This window comes from Chelonia mydas, chromosome 1 (assembly GCF_015237465.2).
Source record: "Chelonia mydas isolate rCheMyd1 chromosome 1, rCheMyd1.pri.v2, whole genome shotgun sequence".
In the NCBI taxonomy this organism is placed as follows: domain Eukaryota; kingdom Metazoa; phylum Chordata; order Testudines; family Cheloniidae; genus Chelonia; species Chelonia mydas.
The window spans coordinates 132,926,514-132,946,681 of record NC_057849.1 but is presented as its reverse complement, the minus strand read 5'-3'; the positions used below and the strand labels follow the sequence as shown (position 1 = coordinate 132,946,681).

The window sequence follows — 20,168 nt, the reverse complement described above, 5'->3', positions numbered from 1 at the left end:
GAAATGCACGGCCTGGAGTGTGTTGTATGTACTTCCTTCCTTGAAAGTGCACATCCACAACTGGTCAACTTGGTCTGCAGTTTAGGAGGTTTCTTGGATTCCTCACTGACCCTGACATACAAAAGCCAGTAGGAGAACACCTCAATCTTCCTGGACATTCTATAACAGATTTAAAAGTAGCCATACTTGAACAAAAAAACTTCAGAAACAGACTTCAAAGAGAAACTGCAGAACTAAAATTCATTTGCAAATTTAACACCATTAATTTGGGCTTGAATAGGGACTGGTAGTGGCTGGCTCACTACAAAAGCAACTTTACCTCTCCTGGAATTGACACCTCCTCATCAATTATTGGGAGTGGACTATATTCACCCTGATCGAATTGGCACTATCAACACTGGTTCTCCACTTGTGAGGTAACTCCCTTCTCTTCATGTCAGTATAATAATGCCTGCATCTGTAATTTTCACTCCATGCATCTGAAGAAGTGGTTTTTTTACCCATGAAAGCTTATGCCCAAATAAATCTGTTAGTCTTTAAGGTGCCACTGGACTCCTTGTTGTTTTCACTGACCCTAAGCTCTCACAGATAATGCTTTCTATCATCTCCAGTTGACCAGGAGATTTTGTCCCACCCTGATGGACGATAACCAGGCCTCGGTTAGTCATGCCTTCATCACTTTTTAGATACACCACAGCAATGAGATGTAACTGGGTATGAAGCTTTCAGCACTTAGGAAACACCAAGCAGTGCAAAAGATTGAAGCATGTCTCTTCAGCAACACAGGGTACTGAGGACAGATGTGATGTGTTTGCTACTCTCCACACTGGCTTCCCATAGAATATCAAATTGAAAAGGAGGTCTAGGTCCTTGAACTCAAGGGGCTCCGTGGCCTGGGCCCAGGCTATCTAAAAGATTGATTAAGCTCTGTGATAAGGCCCCTGGTTGACAGATTTGCTTTTGGGTACAGTGCAACCCCCCTACAAAAAGAGTAAAACTCATCTGTGCAAAAGACAGCTTTCTCAGGTGCCAGTCCGAGGCTGTGAAATGAACTCCCACAGGCACTATGGACCGTCGCAAACCTCACCACCATCTGTTCCAAGTGCATGGTACACTTCTTTGATCTTGCCTTCATTAACAAATACACAACAACATGTATATTTTAAAAAGTTTTTTGGAGGAGGTTGTTTTTAACAAAACAGTTCTCTGCATATACTTCTCCCCCTGAGGAGAGGATGAGAGCAAATATGTGCCCAATTTAGTCACATTGCTTTAAGGCACAGCTGGAAGGTGGTCAGATACCATGGTGATAGACACAGCATGAAAACTATATAGAACAGTATTCGGAGACGTACGAGTAAATACAGAGGGGAAAAAATCCCCCAAACCACAACACAATTAGACCTATGCTCTATTGAGCCTGTACTGTGTAGCTACAACATCACTGACAATCAATTTAGAAAGTTTCATTTCTGTCTTGGGTGCTAAAACCATTGTCAGTTTCAGGATTAACTGCACCATTTACCCCACCAAGCTTCCTTGAGGCAACCCACTTAAGGTTTCAAGCTCCTAGAAGTCACCTCCCTTGGTCGGAGACCTCCATATCTCTCAATCCAGACCTGGCGTTTAGGCTTGCAGTCCCTCTGTATCTCACTAGGATTTCCCTGGCAAGTCTCACCAGGGTACAGTACCTGTGGCTAACCTTTCTCCAGGGGCTACAGCAATGTACACCAATACATTTATATTTAGGGTAAAAGCATTATAGAGAAAACACATACCATAAAAGTTCCTATATGCATGCTAACCCTCCCCCCCAAACTTACCAGAGGTCACCCATCAGTCTTATGGGGCTCTAGTAAGCTAAACTCCTTCCAACCTTTCCTCAAAGGTTTCCCCCTTCCAGCTGCAACTGCCCTTGGACAGAGGGTGCTGTCCATTGGCTGAATCAGAAAGCAGCTCTGTGTCAATTTAAACTCAGCCTTATATACTAAAATCCTGTTTGTCCTCTCTGGAAAACGTAGCGTTAGACAGTAGATATAAAACTCCCAAGGGGGTGTTTACAACCTGTGTGATTTGTCTTACTCATTCCCCACTGTTTTTCAGTTCCTGGAGGAGCTGTGGTAATCCTCTGGGCCCTAGGAGTTGCATACAAACCTTGGCTCACAGGGACACAAACCATACTTAATATAGTCTCCAAAATATTGCATGTGTTTTCAATACCTGTCATGGCCATTTCCTATACAAAACAGCACATTACAGAAAAAAAAATCTCTTTGATATACTATACAGCACTTGAACTCTATTGCTGTCTCATGATAGGTCAAGTTAATTCAGAACAGTACAGAAACTGGTTACAAATCTGAAGGTGAAAGGCAATTTGGATGAAAGTGATCATGAAACGACAGATTTCGTGATCCTAAGGAAAGGAAGGAGTGAGAGCAGCACAATAAAGACAACGGACTTAAAATAAAAAAAAGCAGACTCAAACTCAGAACTAGTAGGTAAGGCTTGTGACGTTGCACTCCATATGTTTTATGAAAATATGTTTATAAGTGTGAATATGATGTAACTGGAATATGCTTCATGCAAAAGGTCTCTTGTAAGGTATCATTACAAAGCTTATGATCTATGGAGTGTGTTCATCCTATTTGTTTGCATGTATTATTTCTATGTCTGGAGTTAAGAGAATAAGATATAAACTTGTATTACTGATGTAAACGTGTTAAGTGGAAGCCATTAAGGGTGCTTCAGAATCAATGAACTGCGAATGGGTTTGTTTACCTGCAACCCTTCCTGTGTACCTGTCTTCCAGCTACTAGGTAATGAAGAAGTAGGTCTTACAGTGACATGTGGCCATGTCGCTTGAACTGGAATCCATCTGAAACCTGGTCCTTTTCCATTTAGAATTAGGGTTGGGGATCCAGAGAGACAAAAGATTCCCGCCTTCTGCCAAAGCTATACAAGGGGGTGGAACAGAACAAAGGGGGCTGCCAGTCATGAGAAATCCACGAGTTACCACCTAAGCTGAAACTAGCAAGGTCTGTACCGGGGAAAGGATTGGGCCCAGACTAGGAAAGAGTCTAGTCTGTGAAAGACGCTTACTAGAACATCTCTGAGGGTGAGGTTTACCTGTATTCAGTTTCCTACTGTATTAGGTTTAGACTTGCATATTTTATTTTGCTTTGCTTGGTAACTTACTTTGTTCGGTCTATTATTACTTGAGACCACTTAAATCCTACTTTTTATACTTAATAAAATCACATGTTTATTAATTAACCCAGAGTAAGTGATTAATACCTTGGGGAGCAAACAGCTCTATATCTCTCTATCAGTGTTATAAAGGGCAGACAATTTATGAGTTTACCCTGTATAAGCTTTATACAGAGTAAAATGGATTTATTTGGGGTTTGGATCCCATTGGGAACTGGGTGTCTGGGTGCTGGAGACAGGAGTACTTGCTGAGCTGTTTTCAGTTAGTCTGCAGCTTTGGGGCCATAGGTCAGACCCTGGATCTGTGTTGCAACAAGCTAGCATGTCTGGCTCAATATGACAGGGTTCTGGAGTCCCAAGTCTTCTATTATCATTTGATTTAGTTGGGGTTGGTCCTGCTTTGAGCAGGGGGTTGCACTAGATGACCTCCTGAGGTCTCTTCCAACCTTAATCTCCTATGATTCTAGGATAGTCCCAACTTTGCCCTAGCCAACTCAGGTTATGAAACATGGTGAAGCTTCAGCTTCAGTGAGAACTCCTTCAAAACCCAGGAGGAATTCTGTCTGAGTCAGCAAGAATTTGCCTAAGGTTTCCATCATGCCCTTCCTCCTCCTCCCCCCTCCCTCCAAAAAACCCTCTCTATAGCATGGTTATGCCTCAAAGGCACAACTCAGCCCTGGTTTTTTACCCTTTAAATAACTGTAGATTGTTTTCATGCCCATCTGCCACTAATCACATTATACAAATCTAGTTCTTTTAATTCTTTCCCGAATGGCTAGACATTCTTTTCAGCACGTCGCCATTTTGTCACTGTTCTCTGAACTGTTTCCAGTTCAAATATATTTTCTGGTAATGAAAGACCTAGAACGGAACACAGTATTCAAATGGATTGATTCTACAGACAACATTCCCGTCTAAATCAATGAGAGTTTTTCCTGAGTTAGTACTGCAAGACTAGGGCCTAGGGTGAAATCCTGGCCTCAATGAAATCAATGGAAGTTTTACCAGAATTTCATCCCTAATATGTGGAATAACCTGAACTTTAAAGACAAAAACCATTTTCATCTGCTCCACAATATGATGCCTCTGACCACACTGCAAAAATCTTATCGATCTTTTCTTCTCGTCTTTCTTAGGTCTCTGCAAGCTTGTTTCTTAACTTTTGTCCATTATGACCGGTATGTTTCTTTTGTTATCACTTCTTTCCAGGACTCTGCTTTTTCAGTGACTGATTATTTTTCCTTTTAGAAAAATATTAGTATTTTAACTTCAGTTTTTCAAAGCTGATTCTAATTTGCTATTTCCTGTCCATATTTCTAAACTGTATGGGACACTTGGTATCTTTTTGTCCCTTTAATTTAGGATCCTCTACAAAATCTATTTAACATGCTGTTTAACTCTTCCATCCAGACGTCTAAAGTCTGTTTTTAGTAGAACAAGATGTAGCTCTGATCTTGGGCAAAACCCACTGGGAACCACCACCACCACCAATCCGTCTTGTCAGACCTATGCATTCGACATGGAGGAAGCATCAGTCTTCAAATTTCCTGCTTTAATGTTATAAAATTTGGTTTTTATACGACAGTTTTAGTTTTTACATCACTGGTTCTGCTAAAAATCAAAGAAACATTTTCTGTTAAAATGCTTTCATTTTGCAATTTCAGGCCTCTGAAAAAGCTTGAAACACAAATGCATAAAACCTCAAGAAATAACTAACACGAACATAATGCTTGTTATGGATGCCCTGCTTGAAGTGCAAAATGTGTTTTCTATATGAGCAGCTCTGGAGTTCATAAACTTGAGTCCCTGTGCAGTTCCTGAAAAACTGAGCACTTGACAGCTCTGAACATGCTGGAACAGCACACTTCCACTTGCTGATAAGAAACATACCAGTTCATGACCCTAATACTAAACAAATAAACCATGCTACATCTTGAAAACTTCATCTCTGATTGTAATAGTTACTATTTTATTGTGGTCTTTATGGCTTTTTGCTTAACTCTAAATGTGAAGCCCTGGAAAAGTTTGTCTGATACTGAGTAACGTTGTTAATTCCCTCTCAAAATTGTATGCTGGACCTTACTTTGACGTTCTCCTTGTGGGATACAAATGTTAAAAAACCTTTAACATATGGTTATTATGAGTGTTTATTTCTATAAGCAAATTTAAGAGAAGGACAATTTATAGCCTTCTGTATTTTGCTTCCCTCCTTTGTATTCATCTATATTTCCTTGAGTTTTTTAAGTTAGAGCCAGAGCCATCCCCAGTGTAACCCCATTGACTTCAGTGGAATTACTCCAGGGAAAGTTTAGTCTATAGTCTGTAAAATAGAGGGAAAGTCTTAATAACTGTATCTTCAGTACCATTATACTTAGGGTGACTAGCTGTCCTGATTTTATAGGGACTGTCCTGATATGCAGGGCTTTTTCTTATATAGCCGCCTATTGCCCCCCACCCCGGTCCCGATTTTTCACACTTGCTATCTGGTCAACCTAGCTATACTTAGCTTTATAAAAATTAGAGCTGTACCAACAAGCAGTTGTGAATTTAACATGCTGCACATCTATCTGCACCTACTTACTGGAAAATGCTTGAGGGTTTGATGCATCCAAAGCTCTGGGGGAAAACACATGAAGATATAGATTCCTATGGAAAGTATTAAATCCATGTCAGTCAAAGTACCATACAAGAATCTCTCTGCTTAGGCAGAAACAGCATAAATAGGAAAAGCTGATCACCACCACCAAACAGCTGCTTGCACCCACTCAAAGTTCAAGAGGATCATTGCCCTCCAGAATCAGCTGCTGCAATAGCCATTGATAAGAAACTAGTTAAAGAAGGAAAAAGCAAAAGCAGGGGTTCAAACCTGAATTTAATTAACACACATTAAAGCTAGTGATGGGCTTGAAACACAACTCCAGGTCTGGCCACCCATGAAGTTGCACGTTCCTAACTAGAATCCACATTTCACACTGACACACACACCTCTCTCTCTCACTATCTTTATAATGGATCAATGTAAAATTCTAGATCCAAATGCTCCAGAACTTTGCAGTGTTAGGAATCTGATTCTGAAATGTTCAACTTAGGTCTCTCTCTAATTGCAATTCACAAAATAATATAGGTTTTACACTTAGATATCATGAGATTGGTACATTACAAATATATGTACCCATGTACATGCATTAACACAGGTACAGCAATATACGTACATTATATATCCATCTCCAACATATATGTTGTTTAAAAAGATTATCATGTAGAGGAATGGGGGAAACTTAAATTAACATACATTTGAGTAGAACTGGGAGAATACTGAAGAAAAAAATGGCAAATATTCATTTAATTAAAAAAAATCCATAGCCCTTTGTATTAGTTTTCTGTGATTATTAGTACAAGTGATTTTTCTCGTTCTCAGGAATCGAGTTGCAGAAAGCAAAACAGTCTCACGAGGAGAGGTGGACAGGTGTCTGTGCAAATGTTCGTAGGAAAAGTGCTTCTACCGCCACCTTGATCTCTGAGATTTCCCTCCTCTTACTTTTAAGAGATTCACTCACCCATCAGAGCACAAACACTGGGGTGACCAACCACACATCCCCGACAGCGAACCCCCAAAGAGACAGCCAAAGCAAACAGCTGGCGGACAAACCACCTGGTGAAATATGTCTGATGAAGTGAGCTGTAGCTCAGGAAAGCTTATGCTCAGATAAACTGGTTAGTCTCTAAGGTGCCACCAGTCCTCCTTTTCTTTTTGCGGATACAGACTAACACGGCTGCTACTCTGAAACGTGTCCGGGGAAGCGTTCAGCAGCCAGATGAGAGGAATGGACACATCTGTACTGCGCCCGTCCCCTGATCGCTGGCCAGCAGAAACAAAGGGCTGACACTGGCCGCTGCAGAGATCCTGCCCAGCTCTCGCCTAGGGGCTGAGCCGCGAGCTTTGAGGGACAGACCACCCCCCATTTCACCCTCCCCTGCCTTGCCCCCGCGGGGTTTCCCTGCAACGCAGAGGAGAGCCCTGCCCTGGGCCGGTCCTGTTCTACTAACCTGGCCGTGTCAGCAAATCCACGGGTAACAAAGGGCAGCAGGGCGGCTAGCAAAGCGATCGGCCCCATGGTTGAACTGCAGGGAATTGGGGGCAGAGGGGGGAGCGAGCTCTGGGCGGCTGCGGCGGCGGCTGCTGCTGCCGCCTTTGGGGGTGTGATTTGCCCTCCCCCTCCAGCGCCGGCTCGGGGCTCCAGAGCAGCAGCCAGGGGGCAGCAAGCGCGGGAGGGCGGCCGGGCAGCGGAGGATCGCGGGGAGCTCCGCCAGCGGGGACACCCCCACCCCGCAACCGCTGCTAGTGCGGGCTCTGGTTAAATAAGACAGGGGTAGGCTGGGGGCGGGCCCCTCGCTCGCACGGGGCGACCCGCCTCCAGCAACACACACGCGCTGCTGCCGCTTCAGAGCAAGTGACAGGCAGTGGCCGCGGCGCGCGGGACGCGGGGAAAAGGTGGGCCCGGGTTGGCCCCAACCAATCCATTAATTAACCCCCCTCCCCCAACCCACCGCAAAGAGAGACAGAAAAGAAAGTCAGCGTTACCCCCATTCTCGCTTTCAGATAACCACCCCGAGAGGCGGGGGGGGGGGGGGGGGTGGAGGAGGAGAAAGGCAGCTTGTGTTTACCACAGCTTCACCTGGGGCCTGGAGGAGGCTGCTGGCACCCAATCCAGGAGGTAAAACAAGGGTGACGTGTACTGACAGCCCCCCTTGACAGAAGTGGTTAATAATGGATTGCGAGCGGTGGGCAGTGCAAATTCCCATAAACATTCCCACGCGTTTTGTGCTGGCTCTCTGCAAAGAGGGATTGATTTTAGCGGTGCAAACAGGCTTATCCCCCTTCCCCCCCACACTGTTCCTCACACGTTCTTGTCAACTGCTGGAAATGGCCCACCTTGATTATCACTACAAAAGGTCCCTCCCCTCCCCTCCCCCCCGCTGGTAACAGCTCACCTTAAGTGATCACTCTCGTTACAGTGTGTGTGGTAACACCCATTTTTTCATGTTCTCTGTGTATATAAATCTCCCCACTGTATTTTCCACTGAATGCATCCGATGAAGTGAGCTGTAGCTCATGAAAGCTTATGCTCAAATAAATTGGTTAGTCTCTAAGGTGCCACAAGTACTCCTTTTCTTTTTGCGGATACAGACTAACACAGCTGCTACTCTGAAACTTGTCATGAAGGAAAATGCATTTCAGGCATACGTCTATTTACAAACCGAGAGTTTCATGTTTCCATTCATGGGTATTCTCACCTCCAGCTGCCCCCGCCACGGCAAACATTTATTGTCATTTAACATGTTTAGCATGACAGTACTTAAGACCAGCCAAGGATGGGACTCCCCTGCTCTGAAGAGCATGAGCATTCATTCTTAACACGCTCCACCAGGGCTGCTGGAATAATTTATATAATGGGGTGCTGAGAGCCACTGAACCACACTGTACACCCTGTATATGACAGAAACCACTTCAAACAGGGGCCACAGCAGCACCCCCAGTTCCAGCATCTATGCATCTACATATTTCCATTCTCTTTTCTGGATAACTTTGGAGATAAGAAGCTGTTGAACAGTGGTTCTCAAACTTTTTTATTGGTGACCTCTTTCACATAGCAAGCCTCTGAGTGCCACCCCCCCCCCCAATTAAAAACACTTTTTTGTATATTTAACACCATTATAAATGCTGGAGGCAAAGCAAGGTTGGGGTGGAGGTTGACAGCTCACGACCCCCCCATGTAATAACCTCAAGACCCCCAGAGGGGTCCCGACCCCCAGTTTGAGAACCCCTTCTGTTGAACTTTCTACTGAATTTTGGCATTTGTTATGTATCTAGTATTCTCCTGAGGCATTTTTTCTTCCAGACATTTAGACATGTGTCTGTACCTTTGGTAGATTTCCAGCTTTCACATTCCTATGCTAAGGTAGAAATAATATTTAAGTTAAAGAGTGAGAGTTTGGTCTTTAAACTGTAGATTTTCAGTGACCAAGTCTTGTTTAAGACAATGAAAGTAGCTGCCACCTTGCCAATTCATGACATGATTTCCTTCTGGACATCCCCCCGGGCTTCAGTGTTACTGCCAAGATATGAGAATTGACTCACCTCATAATGTGTGAGTTCAGAGCTGCTGAGGTTCTCATATTTATTTTTTCCATAACTATTAACCCTTTCTTTTGTGATATTTTCAATCTTGACTTGCACGTTGGCTGAACAGTCACTCAGAAGAGCTGTGTTGTCCGCAAAATTTAAATCTTCTAGTGTCCTGTTGTTGACCCATGCAATGCCTGTGGTGTATTGGTCTACGCTTTCTCTCATAATGAGGTCAATGGTAATGCCAAACAGAAGAGGTGAGAGAATGCATCTTTGTTTGACACCAGTGTCTGTGTTAAACCATCAACATTCTTTGTAAATAAACAGGTTTGCATCAAATAAATACCCGATTCCATCTTCTGTTTTCTCCTCCTTATAGAAACAAACCACAAGACCACAAACATTGGCTAATCACCTGATTTCAAAGGGACTTAACAATACAGAGGACAGGCAAAGAGCAGTCCAGGACAGACAGGGATGGCAGAGCCTTATTTGTGCTCTAATGTAGCATTTGGCACTGGCAGCATGGGAAGGATTCAGATTCAGTTTTCTCTCCAGCAATATCTGGGCATGGGTTTGGTCAGTGAACAGAAACAATGGGCTAGATTTCAATCCCATTTATAGCTGTGCAAATGCAGAGTTACAGCATTGTGTATCTTGAGTGACTGATGCCAGAATCTGACTTGATGCAATGTGACTTATCTGAGTAACCACAACAGCTCAAACTTTATACCATACTATACCAAGTATATGCAGTGCTGTTCAAAAACAGTTCAGAAAGGTAAAGAATTCTCAAAAAGATGTGTGTAATACAGTCATATGACACATTCAAGAGAGTTTTAATCTTCTATGAAATGTCCAGAGCTGAAAAACCCACCCATAAATCGGTGGAATAATTTATTCTTTGCAGATTATTCACCCATTTTTAATCACAATAATGAATCTGACTCAATAGAGAGCAGGCAAAGCCATGCCTTAAGGAACCTCATCCAGTAACAATACTTTGCACCTGTAGAACACCTTCCAGTCAATGATATCTTAGCTCTTTAGAAACAATTAAGTCTTGTGAGCTAGGTAAGAAGCACTATCCACATTTGACAGAAGGAGAAGCTAAAACAAGTCAAATGACATGCCCAAGATCCCCCAGGACTTCTGTGGCAGAGACAGGAATAGAACCCAGATCTTTGATAGCAACTTCTGTTCCTTAACTACAGGATCAGCTCCTTCTACTCTTTGTAAGTACAAGTGTTTTAAGCAGAAATGCCTGTTCAACTCTATCTGAACTCTACCCAGAGTGATCATTAAGTCTCCCCACCATGCTCACATAAACAACAACAACAAAAACATATCAAAATATAATATTTTATCAAAAACCCATAAAACAGTCTGACATTTCTCATCCAGTCTTGATGTTAAATATCCCATGATGGGATCCTCTGCTGGTTTTTCCTTTGTCTCCTGTGACTGCAGACTTCCTCCCAAAATGACCTTGTGCAGACTCTATATCATCTCTTAGGTTGCCAGTTTTAGTTGGACGTATTCCTGGAGGTTTCATCACATGACAATCTTTAATTAAAGATTAATCTTTAATTCCTGGAGACTCAGGACAATCCTGGAGGGTTGGCAACCCTATCATCTCATCATAGAGGAGGCAGCATCAAAACTTTAGAGTTCTTTATTGAAAACCATAATTGTAACAAGATGTAAAATTGTTGAAAATTAAAATAATCCATAGGTGTTGTAAAATGTGTAAATGCCATCTGTTGGGGGACTGTATAGGACTGGTAATGGGATACAGCCCTTTCATCACTAGGTCACTGGTTCAAATACAGCCCTGGACAGTAGGGAAGAGACACTGTTGCCATTTGATAGCTGGTCAGTGGCCATCGTGAAGTGAATTGGCATTGACATCGATTGAATGTCTGGTGACTAACTCACCAAGGGGTGGTTACTTCAGGATACGCTTAAGGTACTTTGGTGAGACAGACTGGGGAAATATGCATTGCCAATATTAGTGTCCTCGTATTTGGCTGCCTGTGTGGTTGACAAAGAGAGGAATTCAATCAGTTCAGTATCGTTTAAGGGCACTACATTTTCTTAAAATTAAAATTATAAAAACATGGAGATTTCATCACGCATGTGCACTTCTACAGACACTCAATTAATGTAGCCTTTGATGCAAGACATGCCATTAAAATAATGATCAGTGTTTTACTGAGGGAAGGTGAATTTGAGTCTGAATTTTAAAATTACATAGTTGTGCACTATAATTCTTCCCTTCAAAATCATTTTAGGTTGTACTAATCTATTGATAGGTAATAGCCAGACTATCTAAAGGGCTGCCTTATGTTTAGTAAGATAAACTGAAATACTAGATTTCATACAGGATGTTTAGCTTTTGCCAGTACATTAATATTTGCAATTCCATCTCCTTTTAAGGATTCAGTCCTGGAAGGTGCTGAGCTATCCTGTGAGATGTTGAGTGTTCCCATTCAGCATTTGCCAGATTAATCCCAAAGGCAGGAAATCATCAATCATTGGAATATCATCCACTCCTCTCACTTAGGACAGGGTTCAAATGAGAGGCTTTAAACAGTGAAAGAGCCCAGTGGAATGGGACATAGACTTTACTCATGCTTGGCATCTGAGTTTGGTTTTACTCTAGGCCTCCCTTAAACAAAACCTACCCCCAGAGTGCAATGGCCTTCTTCTGAAGCTACCAAGGCCCCGTTTGCATTGATACCTTTATTGCAACTATAACTGAGTCAGGGAGCTTGGTTACAACATATTTCTCCCCTAACCAGCAGTAGTAAAAAAAAAAAAAGAAAAAAGAAAAAAGTAAAAAAAAAAAGGAGCAAACTAACCTAAACCAATCTCCATATTCCCCAAATGGGCAAACTCCATTTACCTATGTTTACATCAACAACACTACTGCCAATCTGTTTACAACATGATTAAAAACTGTAGAAGGTTACCACAGAGCCATGTCCGTTTAAACATGTTCCACAGTAGAACATTAAAACAGGCTGTAACCAGGTCCCTCAATTCAGTTGTAGTAGTATTGTAGACAAGGCTTGAGAGTGTGACATCCTCAAGCCACCTGACCTCTACTTTGCCAAACACTCCAGAGGCTGTTCCTAAACACAGACCTGCTTTGCTGTGGGGCCTGCCAGTCAATGAGTTTCCTTTCAATGGAAGTCAGTACTCACACTCATCCATAGTAAATGTTTACTCAGCTAGCCCAGAGATTGTTTGGGACTTGACCATTTTGTGAGATTAGACTGAAGTTTATTCCGAGGACAAAAGGAAAAAAATGAGAACTCAGCTTCTATCAGCTCCTCCACCCTTTTCTCTTTCTTCTTGTCTCCTCCACTCAAAATGCCTTGCACTAACTGGGCAATTACCTTTCAAAGATTTGGGGCAATCGGTCATCTGATGAGAGCCATCTGAGCTTTGGTATAAATACGGCAATGTCATTTCAGTGCTAGTGGAAAAGGTGACACAATATCCTGAGAAACAGGAGAACTGATATCAATCTTCTGTCATTCCTATTTAGGATGATCTCAGATATGGTAGAGTCATATGAGAAACAGGTGTGTACTGCAGATCTCTTTGGAATTGTTCATTAATATCATTAAAGGAGCAACGGGATGTTTAATGTCCCCCTTGGATGGGTTACTAGCAGAGCCCTTACCAAACACTTACACAAGTGGCTGATTTATCCAGGATTTCTCACTCCACCTCTGTCTGGGCTATTATTTTGTTTTCCTTCCTGACCTTCCACACTACTGAACTCTAAATGTTTTTAAGCTCTGGTGTGTAGAAAGCTCAGTGAGATGATGATAAAATCTCCACCCAGACCTTTCATTTTTCCCCCTCTAAACAAAGCACACAGGCATAATATAAATTCCCAAAGTGACAGATTTACACTGCTTACACATTCTATGGCCTTCCTTTGGGTAACAAAAGTATTATACTGACAACATGGAAAGCACAAGAATCAACAATACTGGGAGGTTATCGCAACAAACATAGTATAGCTAAATAATTAGCACATAAAATGTCCAACCCAAACTTCCTGGATTCCAGCCAGCCCCACAAACAATACACAAGGCACATGCATTTAACAGTCTAGTGCTTCAAAAGGCACGACTACCCAGGTTTAAAATGATGGGACAAATTCTGCTCTTTCAAAATTCAGCTGTATGATTGGGCAAAATCTGAACTAATTTACAGCAAATTCAATTTACAATGTTTCCTTTTCGGATAGTTACAAAAATAAGTGATTTGTTCCCCCTCCGCCCCCACAACAGACATACACATTCTCTTTTGTACCAATGGCAGCATATAATTTTAAAATTCAGTAACTGATGGTCACTAGGATCAGCTGCTGTAAAAGCCCAGTGTCCCCAAGCCCCTTGTCAGGGAATCAGCTACATCCCCCCCAAAAGCTAACCAAATTAATACAAATTATTCATTTTGGCAAGAACTTCAAGGAAATATATCCTACACCTAAAGCGGTGCTTGAGTCTCTGCAGCAGTTATATGCAGCAGTTATCCCCCCGCCCCACACACTCACACAGTACGGGGATCCTTAGTTAAGAATTTCCGGTTTCTTATTCTGCATAATTAAATGAACCCTGGACACAAACTGAACTTGCTGCTTCGTGTCAATGATGTCTAGCCATGTCAATTATACCTAGTCATTGCTCAGATATGACCTTTTTGCCTTATTTAAAAAACAATATTTTCCAAAATAATCATAGGACATGACAGGCAATACATTTACAAAGGATTAGTCCACTTTTTTGGAGGCCGTGTATATCTAGCAATTCATCCAAGACAGGCACTAAGGCCTGCATAACAAACTATTTCTTAAGTATCCAGGCTGTCTGACGGGTTGGTTTCTTCTCTCCCATACATCAGCTTTAGACCAGAGTATCACCACTGATTTCAGTGAAGTCACTCCTGATTTACACCAGTGAAGTGAGAGGAGAATCAGGCCCACTGTCTGTTGGGCACAAACTGTAGAGTTCGAGGAAGTGCACTCCATTGCTACACCCCTTCAGGGGTGGTCAGTCAGCTGTGGTGATCTATGCCACATGTATGCTAACTGCTCCCTGCTAATGCCCACTGGAACATCTGGCTGGCCCCACACCGTGCTTCCCAACCCCTTTGGGGGTGGCACGTGTTCCAGTGGGCATTAGCAGGGAGTAATATCTCTGCTAAAGAAGGGCAACTGTGGGACTGCAACTGGGGCTGGCCCCCATGTGAGGGGCTATGGAAGGACTCTTCTTCTACCCTTCCCTCAGTACTCACACAGGGGCCATTCACAATACAGACAAGATGAGAGTGGTCCACAAGGTCACATTAAATAAGTGTGACCTTGTGGACCACTTCCACATATCCAAAATCTCTCACAGCTTTTCTTTATTCAGCCATAGATCCATCTTTTCAGCTGCAGTTTACTTCTGTACCAGGGAACGACTGTTAGTCCACTTTTTACTGATGTACTTTATTGGAATCAGAAATGGCAAATCACGAAAAACATGACCAAGGAATGAGCTCCTTATGGTTTCCTGAAGGTTATTTATGAGTGTTGAGGAGTCCCTCAGTTGGGGTTCTGGGCTCGTTTTCAAGGCCCATTTGCTACCTAACCTCTGGACTCAAGCAGATTGAGGGGTATGCACTGAAAAGGCTGAGTTTTCAGTGTTATGCATGCTAAGGCTCCCCTGCTACAAAAATGTATGCCTATATGCACAGGAGCAACCCTGTTGACTTCAGTGGGACTATTCACATGTGTAAGGTTAAACACATGCATAAGCCTTCATAGCATTGTGACCGAAAATGCCATTGACTTCAGTGGAAGTCATGTCTCTACAAAGCTGCAGGATCAGGCCCTGTATGAATCGTTGCTGACGGAGCTGAAGTGTTACATATACTGAAAATGGAACAAATTCTACGCGTAAGGGCCCAAGCCCGTTTTTGTTAAATCAGAGGGAGTGTTGTAGTTGACTTCAATGGTGTTTGGGCCCCATAACAAGAAATCCCTTCTCCTGGGCCTCTTTGACCTATCGAACCCTTGTCTACATGGAACGAAATCCTGCTTGCCTTACTGACACAAAGTTGCCCTTGAGTTCAACAGTCTTGCATGAGTAAAGCAAACAATTTAGCCCAAAGGCTGTGCCTGTGGGATTAATTTGATTTCTCACTAACACTGAATAATCCCTCTCTATTTCACTTGTCAGTCACATATCATCACTACCATGTTCATATACATACAGCTCCATTCACGCACACTCACAGTGATCTCAGTAAAATTCCCTGATTAATACTAAGGTAATGTAAAACAAGTTTTTATTTGGCTTATATGTGATAAAAATCTACAGTGATTTAAAATACAGATAAGCTTTTTATCCTTTTCTCTTAAACAGCAGAAAGAGATTTAATTCATGAAACATTTTAATTTGCAGATATTTCATTGTGTTTAAAATCAACAGTTCTCTCACTACAGGATTGCCACATTACCACACAGTTTTTTATACTCCACAAGACAAATCTTGCTCCTAATAATCACTTGGGCAGTCCCACGCTAAGTACGTAAAACTGCTCCTGTGAATAAGGTAAGCAGAGTTAAACCTAACGTAAGCCTCTGCTAGGTATTATACAGAACTTTGTTTCTCATGACAATGGCTAGCAGCAACAATTCCTGCTGAACTGGTACTGAAATGGTTTATTACTAGTGGAGAGGGGACAAAATCATTTTCAGAGCTATTACAGAAAAAAAAATTCCTTGAGACTTGAAAACCAAGTGGTTTTGTGACCAGCTTATGGGGTTGCAGCACCACTCAGGTTTGGCCTGGTGGCCCATCCATCAGGACAGTTTAACTGTCAAATCCAAAATTTAGATTCTAAAAATCCATGCTCATTTGCCATCTAGCCCAGTAGGCACCTAAATTCTCTAGGTGCCTAAATTTCTGCCAATATAGTCCCTGGGTGCCTAAAAATCTGCCAGTGGGAATGTGCACAGCTACCTAGGACCTGATGGTTGGTGCCGAATTAACACCTAAGCCCCAGCAGCATCCTCAAACTAGGCATTCTCTCTCCTGTCTCACCTGATCTAGTAGGCATGCATAGAGACTTCCTTAGAACACGCCACCGACTGTAGCAGCGCTTGCATCAAACACAGCTAGAGGAGGTGGTGTCTCCTTTTATCCTGTAATTCCAGGGTGAGAGCATTCACTCAGGATATGGGCAACTCTGCCTGAGAGGAACAAGGACTTGAACTCGGGTCTCCCATCCCCAAGGTGAGTCTCCTAGGCACTGGACTATGAGATGTTCCCGGTCAGTTGACATAGACTTGCTGCTACAGTTGTTTTCTCCCCACGCCCCATTGCAGACATCCACAAAGAGGACTTAGTGTATCTAGCTCGTAGGTGCCTAACTCCTATTGGCTTTCAGTGGGAGCTGGATACCTAAGTACCATTTGTGCCTTTTAAAACATCTACCCCCTTAAAAGAGCCATTAAAGTGTTTTAACATTGGTTCCTAGGGACCCTACACTGACAACCTTTGCCAGTTTCCTTGCGTAGAGAGAGCCAAACTAGCTGTGCACATCCACCATACCAGACCTACTTAACTGACTCCGTGTTGGATGACAATGACAACATAGCAGAAGAAAAGCAAAAAACAACCCACCCCCCCCCAAAAAACCCCCAAGTGAGAATAAAAGGGACAATTTTTAAACAGTAGAGCCATTTTTACCAAGACTTTCTAGGATTCAATGTTCTTATGATAGTTTACCATTGTTACTTTTTTATTAAAAGTTGGTTGTTTTAAGATGCTATTAAGACAGATGGGTGAAGTTCTCATGTCTGTTAGAATATCATACGATTGCTTCAGTCTGTCTAATTTCAGCATAGACAGAGGCACATGGATTTACCATAGGAAGGTGATTTCCACAGCGTGACAGACCCAGAAACTCAGGCTAAATGGGTTATTCTGCATAGCACTGGGAAAAGCAGCAAGTTTGCACTTGCTTAGTTTCATCCTAGTTTTTCAGCCTCTCTCACTGCCAGTAGAAATGACAGAGAAATTAAGGGCCAAAAGTAAGGGCCATTCAGGGAGGATACGGTATGACACTACTCTCAGGTTCACCCAGCTCTGTGGCATGGTAGATAGAATGGCTTTGACTAAGCCATGCTTTTCTGTTCCCGACCCTCCTCTTCCACTTCTCTGGAGCCCATAGTCCATGGAAATGCTTCCTTGGGAATGGGGGGGTGGGGAACAGGGAAATGAAATCATGTGGAGCCAGAATTCTTCCCCTCCTTCCTTCTCTGGTCCAGGCTGCAGCCGTCCCTTCCACATTCACAAGAGAAAGGGGAACATTTAGGACTTTTATTTTTTAAAATGAAATCCTTGATCGTGAAGAATGCAGCAAGTTCAGTGTGAAGAACCTAACACCAAACATTCAACATATAAAGCCCCATATTTGAGATCATATTTCCCCCATCAGGTTTTTTAAACATTGATTCCTATGCAGTCTGCCCATACAACAGGGATTGCCATTTCCAGCAGCTTTATGAATGAATGTAATAAGAAACCCCTATGTGGTTTTGACTGAGAATTTTTACAAGTATAAATTCCTGGCTTTTGTCATGATTCTTTGGTTTCGGGTCCCCTTGCCAAAAAGCTGTGGACTGTTTTGCTATTTTTTTACATACTGAAATGTAAGGCTTTTGCTCCTTGACTACATACATCTGTAACAAGAAAATTCAAGTACCGTTGATCCTCTATGAGATTTTCCATATGTTTGTCTAATAAAATAGAATCTCTGTCATAGCTGTCTTCTTTCTGACAGAAAAAGATTACTTTAAAGCCCATGCAGTGAAACTATACCTTTAAAAATGAAAGGGTAGAAAATGTATACCCTTGTTACATTAATGTGTTAAATGGTAACTGATTGCCTTGTAATTCAACCCTTTGGAGCTTTAAACTTTAACAGCTTAACTCCTTTTGATGTTTTTAAATAAAATGGCTAGCACAGCATATGGCAGAAAGCTGAAATTCACCCAGCCCCACCAGGAAACTGGGTTTTGTACCAGGGACTAGGCAGGGGTGAAAGTAACTTAAAAGGACATACAGGTACACAGGGTGGCAGGGGTCCTGGAAAAGGTGGGAGGGGGGCAGGTCTGGGGCCCCAGAAGGGGCAGGGCCTCAGGCAGAAGGAGTGGGACTGGGGACAGACTCCCCCAGCCAGACCTTCAGCACTACCCAGCCCACGCTGCCCAGGGCTCTGGCAGCAATTTAAAGGGCCTGGGGCTCCAGCTGCTGCCCGGAGCCCTGGACTCTTAAATCGCTGGGCTCTGGGGCAGCTGCCCCTTCGCCCACCACCCGGTCAGTGGCTCTGCCACTACTGGCTGTGTACCGGTGGCCACTTCCATAGCGGTATGCCGTACCGGCCCGTACCAGCTTGCCTAGTCCCAGAGGTGAAAGTAAGGATTGGCTGGATGGACTTTACCCCATGTGTTCTACAGGCAACAAGCCACCACAGCTGCTACTGCTTGTCCTGTGTGGCCTGCTTACCAGGTGGGCAGTCCGGGAAGTCAGCTAGCCTGGCAGCCCAGAGAACGGGCCAATTGGGGAGCCAACCAGCTGGCTTCCTAAGTAGCCTGCCAGCCAGAGAGCCCTGAGAGTTGGGGATCCCAGTAGCTCTGGCTCTGTGGCAACCCATCTGACAGGCTGCAGAGGAGCCAAGTGCTTTGAAGCCTGGAGAACTCCAGCTCAAGTCCCCTGCCCCATGTGCTGCTGGGGAAGTTGGCAGAAAATAGTCTGGTTTCCATTAAAACTTTTAATGGAATAAACATGTTCCCAAGGAACATTTCAATTCCATTATTTCAGCATTTTCCATCAGAAAATTTTCAACCGGTTCTAGTTATTGTTCTGTAACATTTCTATTGGAGTAGTACTTAACATGGTTGTGGCCTATAAGCCCCCTTGTAATAAACACCTGTAAAGGAGATACCACTCACCACAGGTGTGCCTCCTCAGGGCTGGGACCAGGAATTAACTCTCACTCCATCTGGTGCTCCCTTCCCTCATTTGCTCACACTATGGTCCCGCTCTGTGTCTGTCTTGGGGTGCTCCCTCTTCATGACTCAGGCCAGGTCATTATGTTGTCCTCCCACCACTTCTGGGATAGCAACATCTCCCCAAGCTGCCTATATGCTATCTTAGGCAGTCTTCTGTTCCAGCTTCTCATGCTGTGCTAGTGGCTAGTAGGCAAAGCTAGGCCAGCCCACTACTCTGTTCCAGCCCAGGGACCCTATGACTAGCAACATAAGTGTGCTCAGTCATAGACCCTGTTGATGTTTCCCTGGATTACTTCCTACACTTCTCTATCTCCTTGCCTATCTGTGGGTTTACTGCAGAGCTGCCTCTGCTCCCCATAGTTACTTCACCTCTCTAGGCCTCTTATAAGACTACCTAGCCCAGGACAGGACCCTAGGGCTTATTCTCTTCCTGGATCACCTCCTTGTCCCTGACCAACTCCTTTTCTATCTAAGGAGTGACTGTAGAACTCCTCCCTATAGCCCCTTCCCAGCAAATTATAATGCTACCCCACCTCGGCTTCATCTGCCATTAGACCTAGCAAGCCCTGGTTTCCCTCCAGCTGAAGCATCTAAAGTTAATTGGCCCTTTCTGGCCCACATTAACTCACTGAGGGCTTGTGTGGAGTGGATATACCATTGTAGCACCTTAGAAGCATATAAGAAGTGACCTGCCCCCAAATCATGAAATTTTAAATAATAACAGAATTGTAATACTTTTGT

The 20,168-nt window shown here is 43.3% G+C and overlaps 1 protein-coding gene across 1 annotated transcript in view; it reads right to left on the bottom strand.

Annotated features, from left to right (window-relative positions):
- EGFL6 (EGF like domain multiple 6) overlaps positions 1 to 7,565 on the bottom strand; it is a 70,217-nt gene extending 62,652 nt beyond the window's left edge. Inside the window, exon 1 of the mRNA XM_037900332.2 lies at positions 7,258 to 7,565. Within this exon, the coding sequence (XP_037756260.1) occupies positions 7,258 to 7,325 (68 nt within the window). The 5' untranslated portion in view covers positions 7,326 to 7,565. The remainder of the gene's footprint in view (positions 1 to 7,257) is intronic.
- Between the last annotated feature and the right edge of the window lie 12,603 nt (positions 7,566 to 20,168).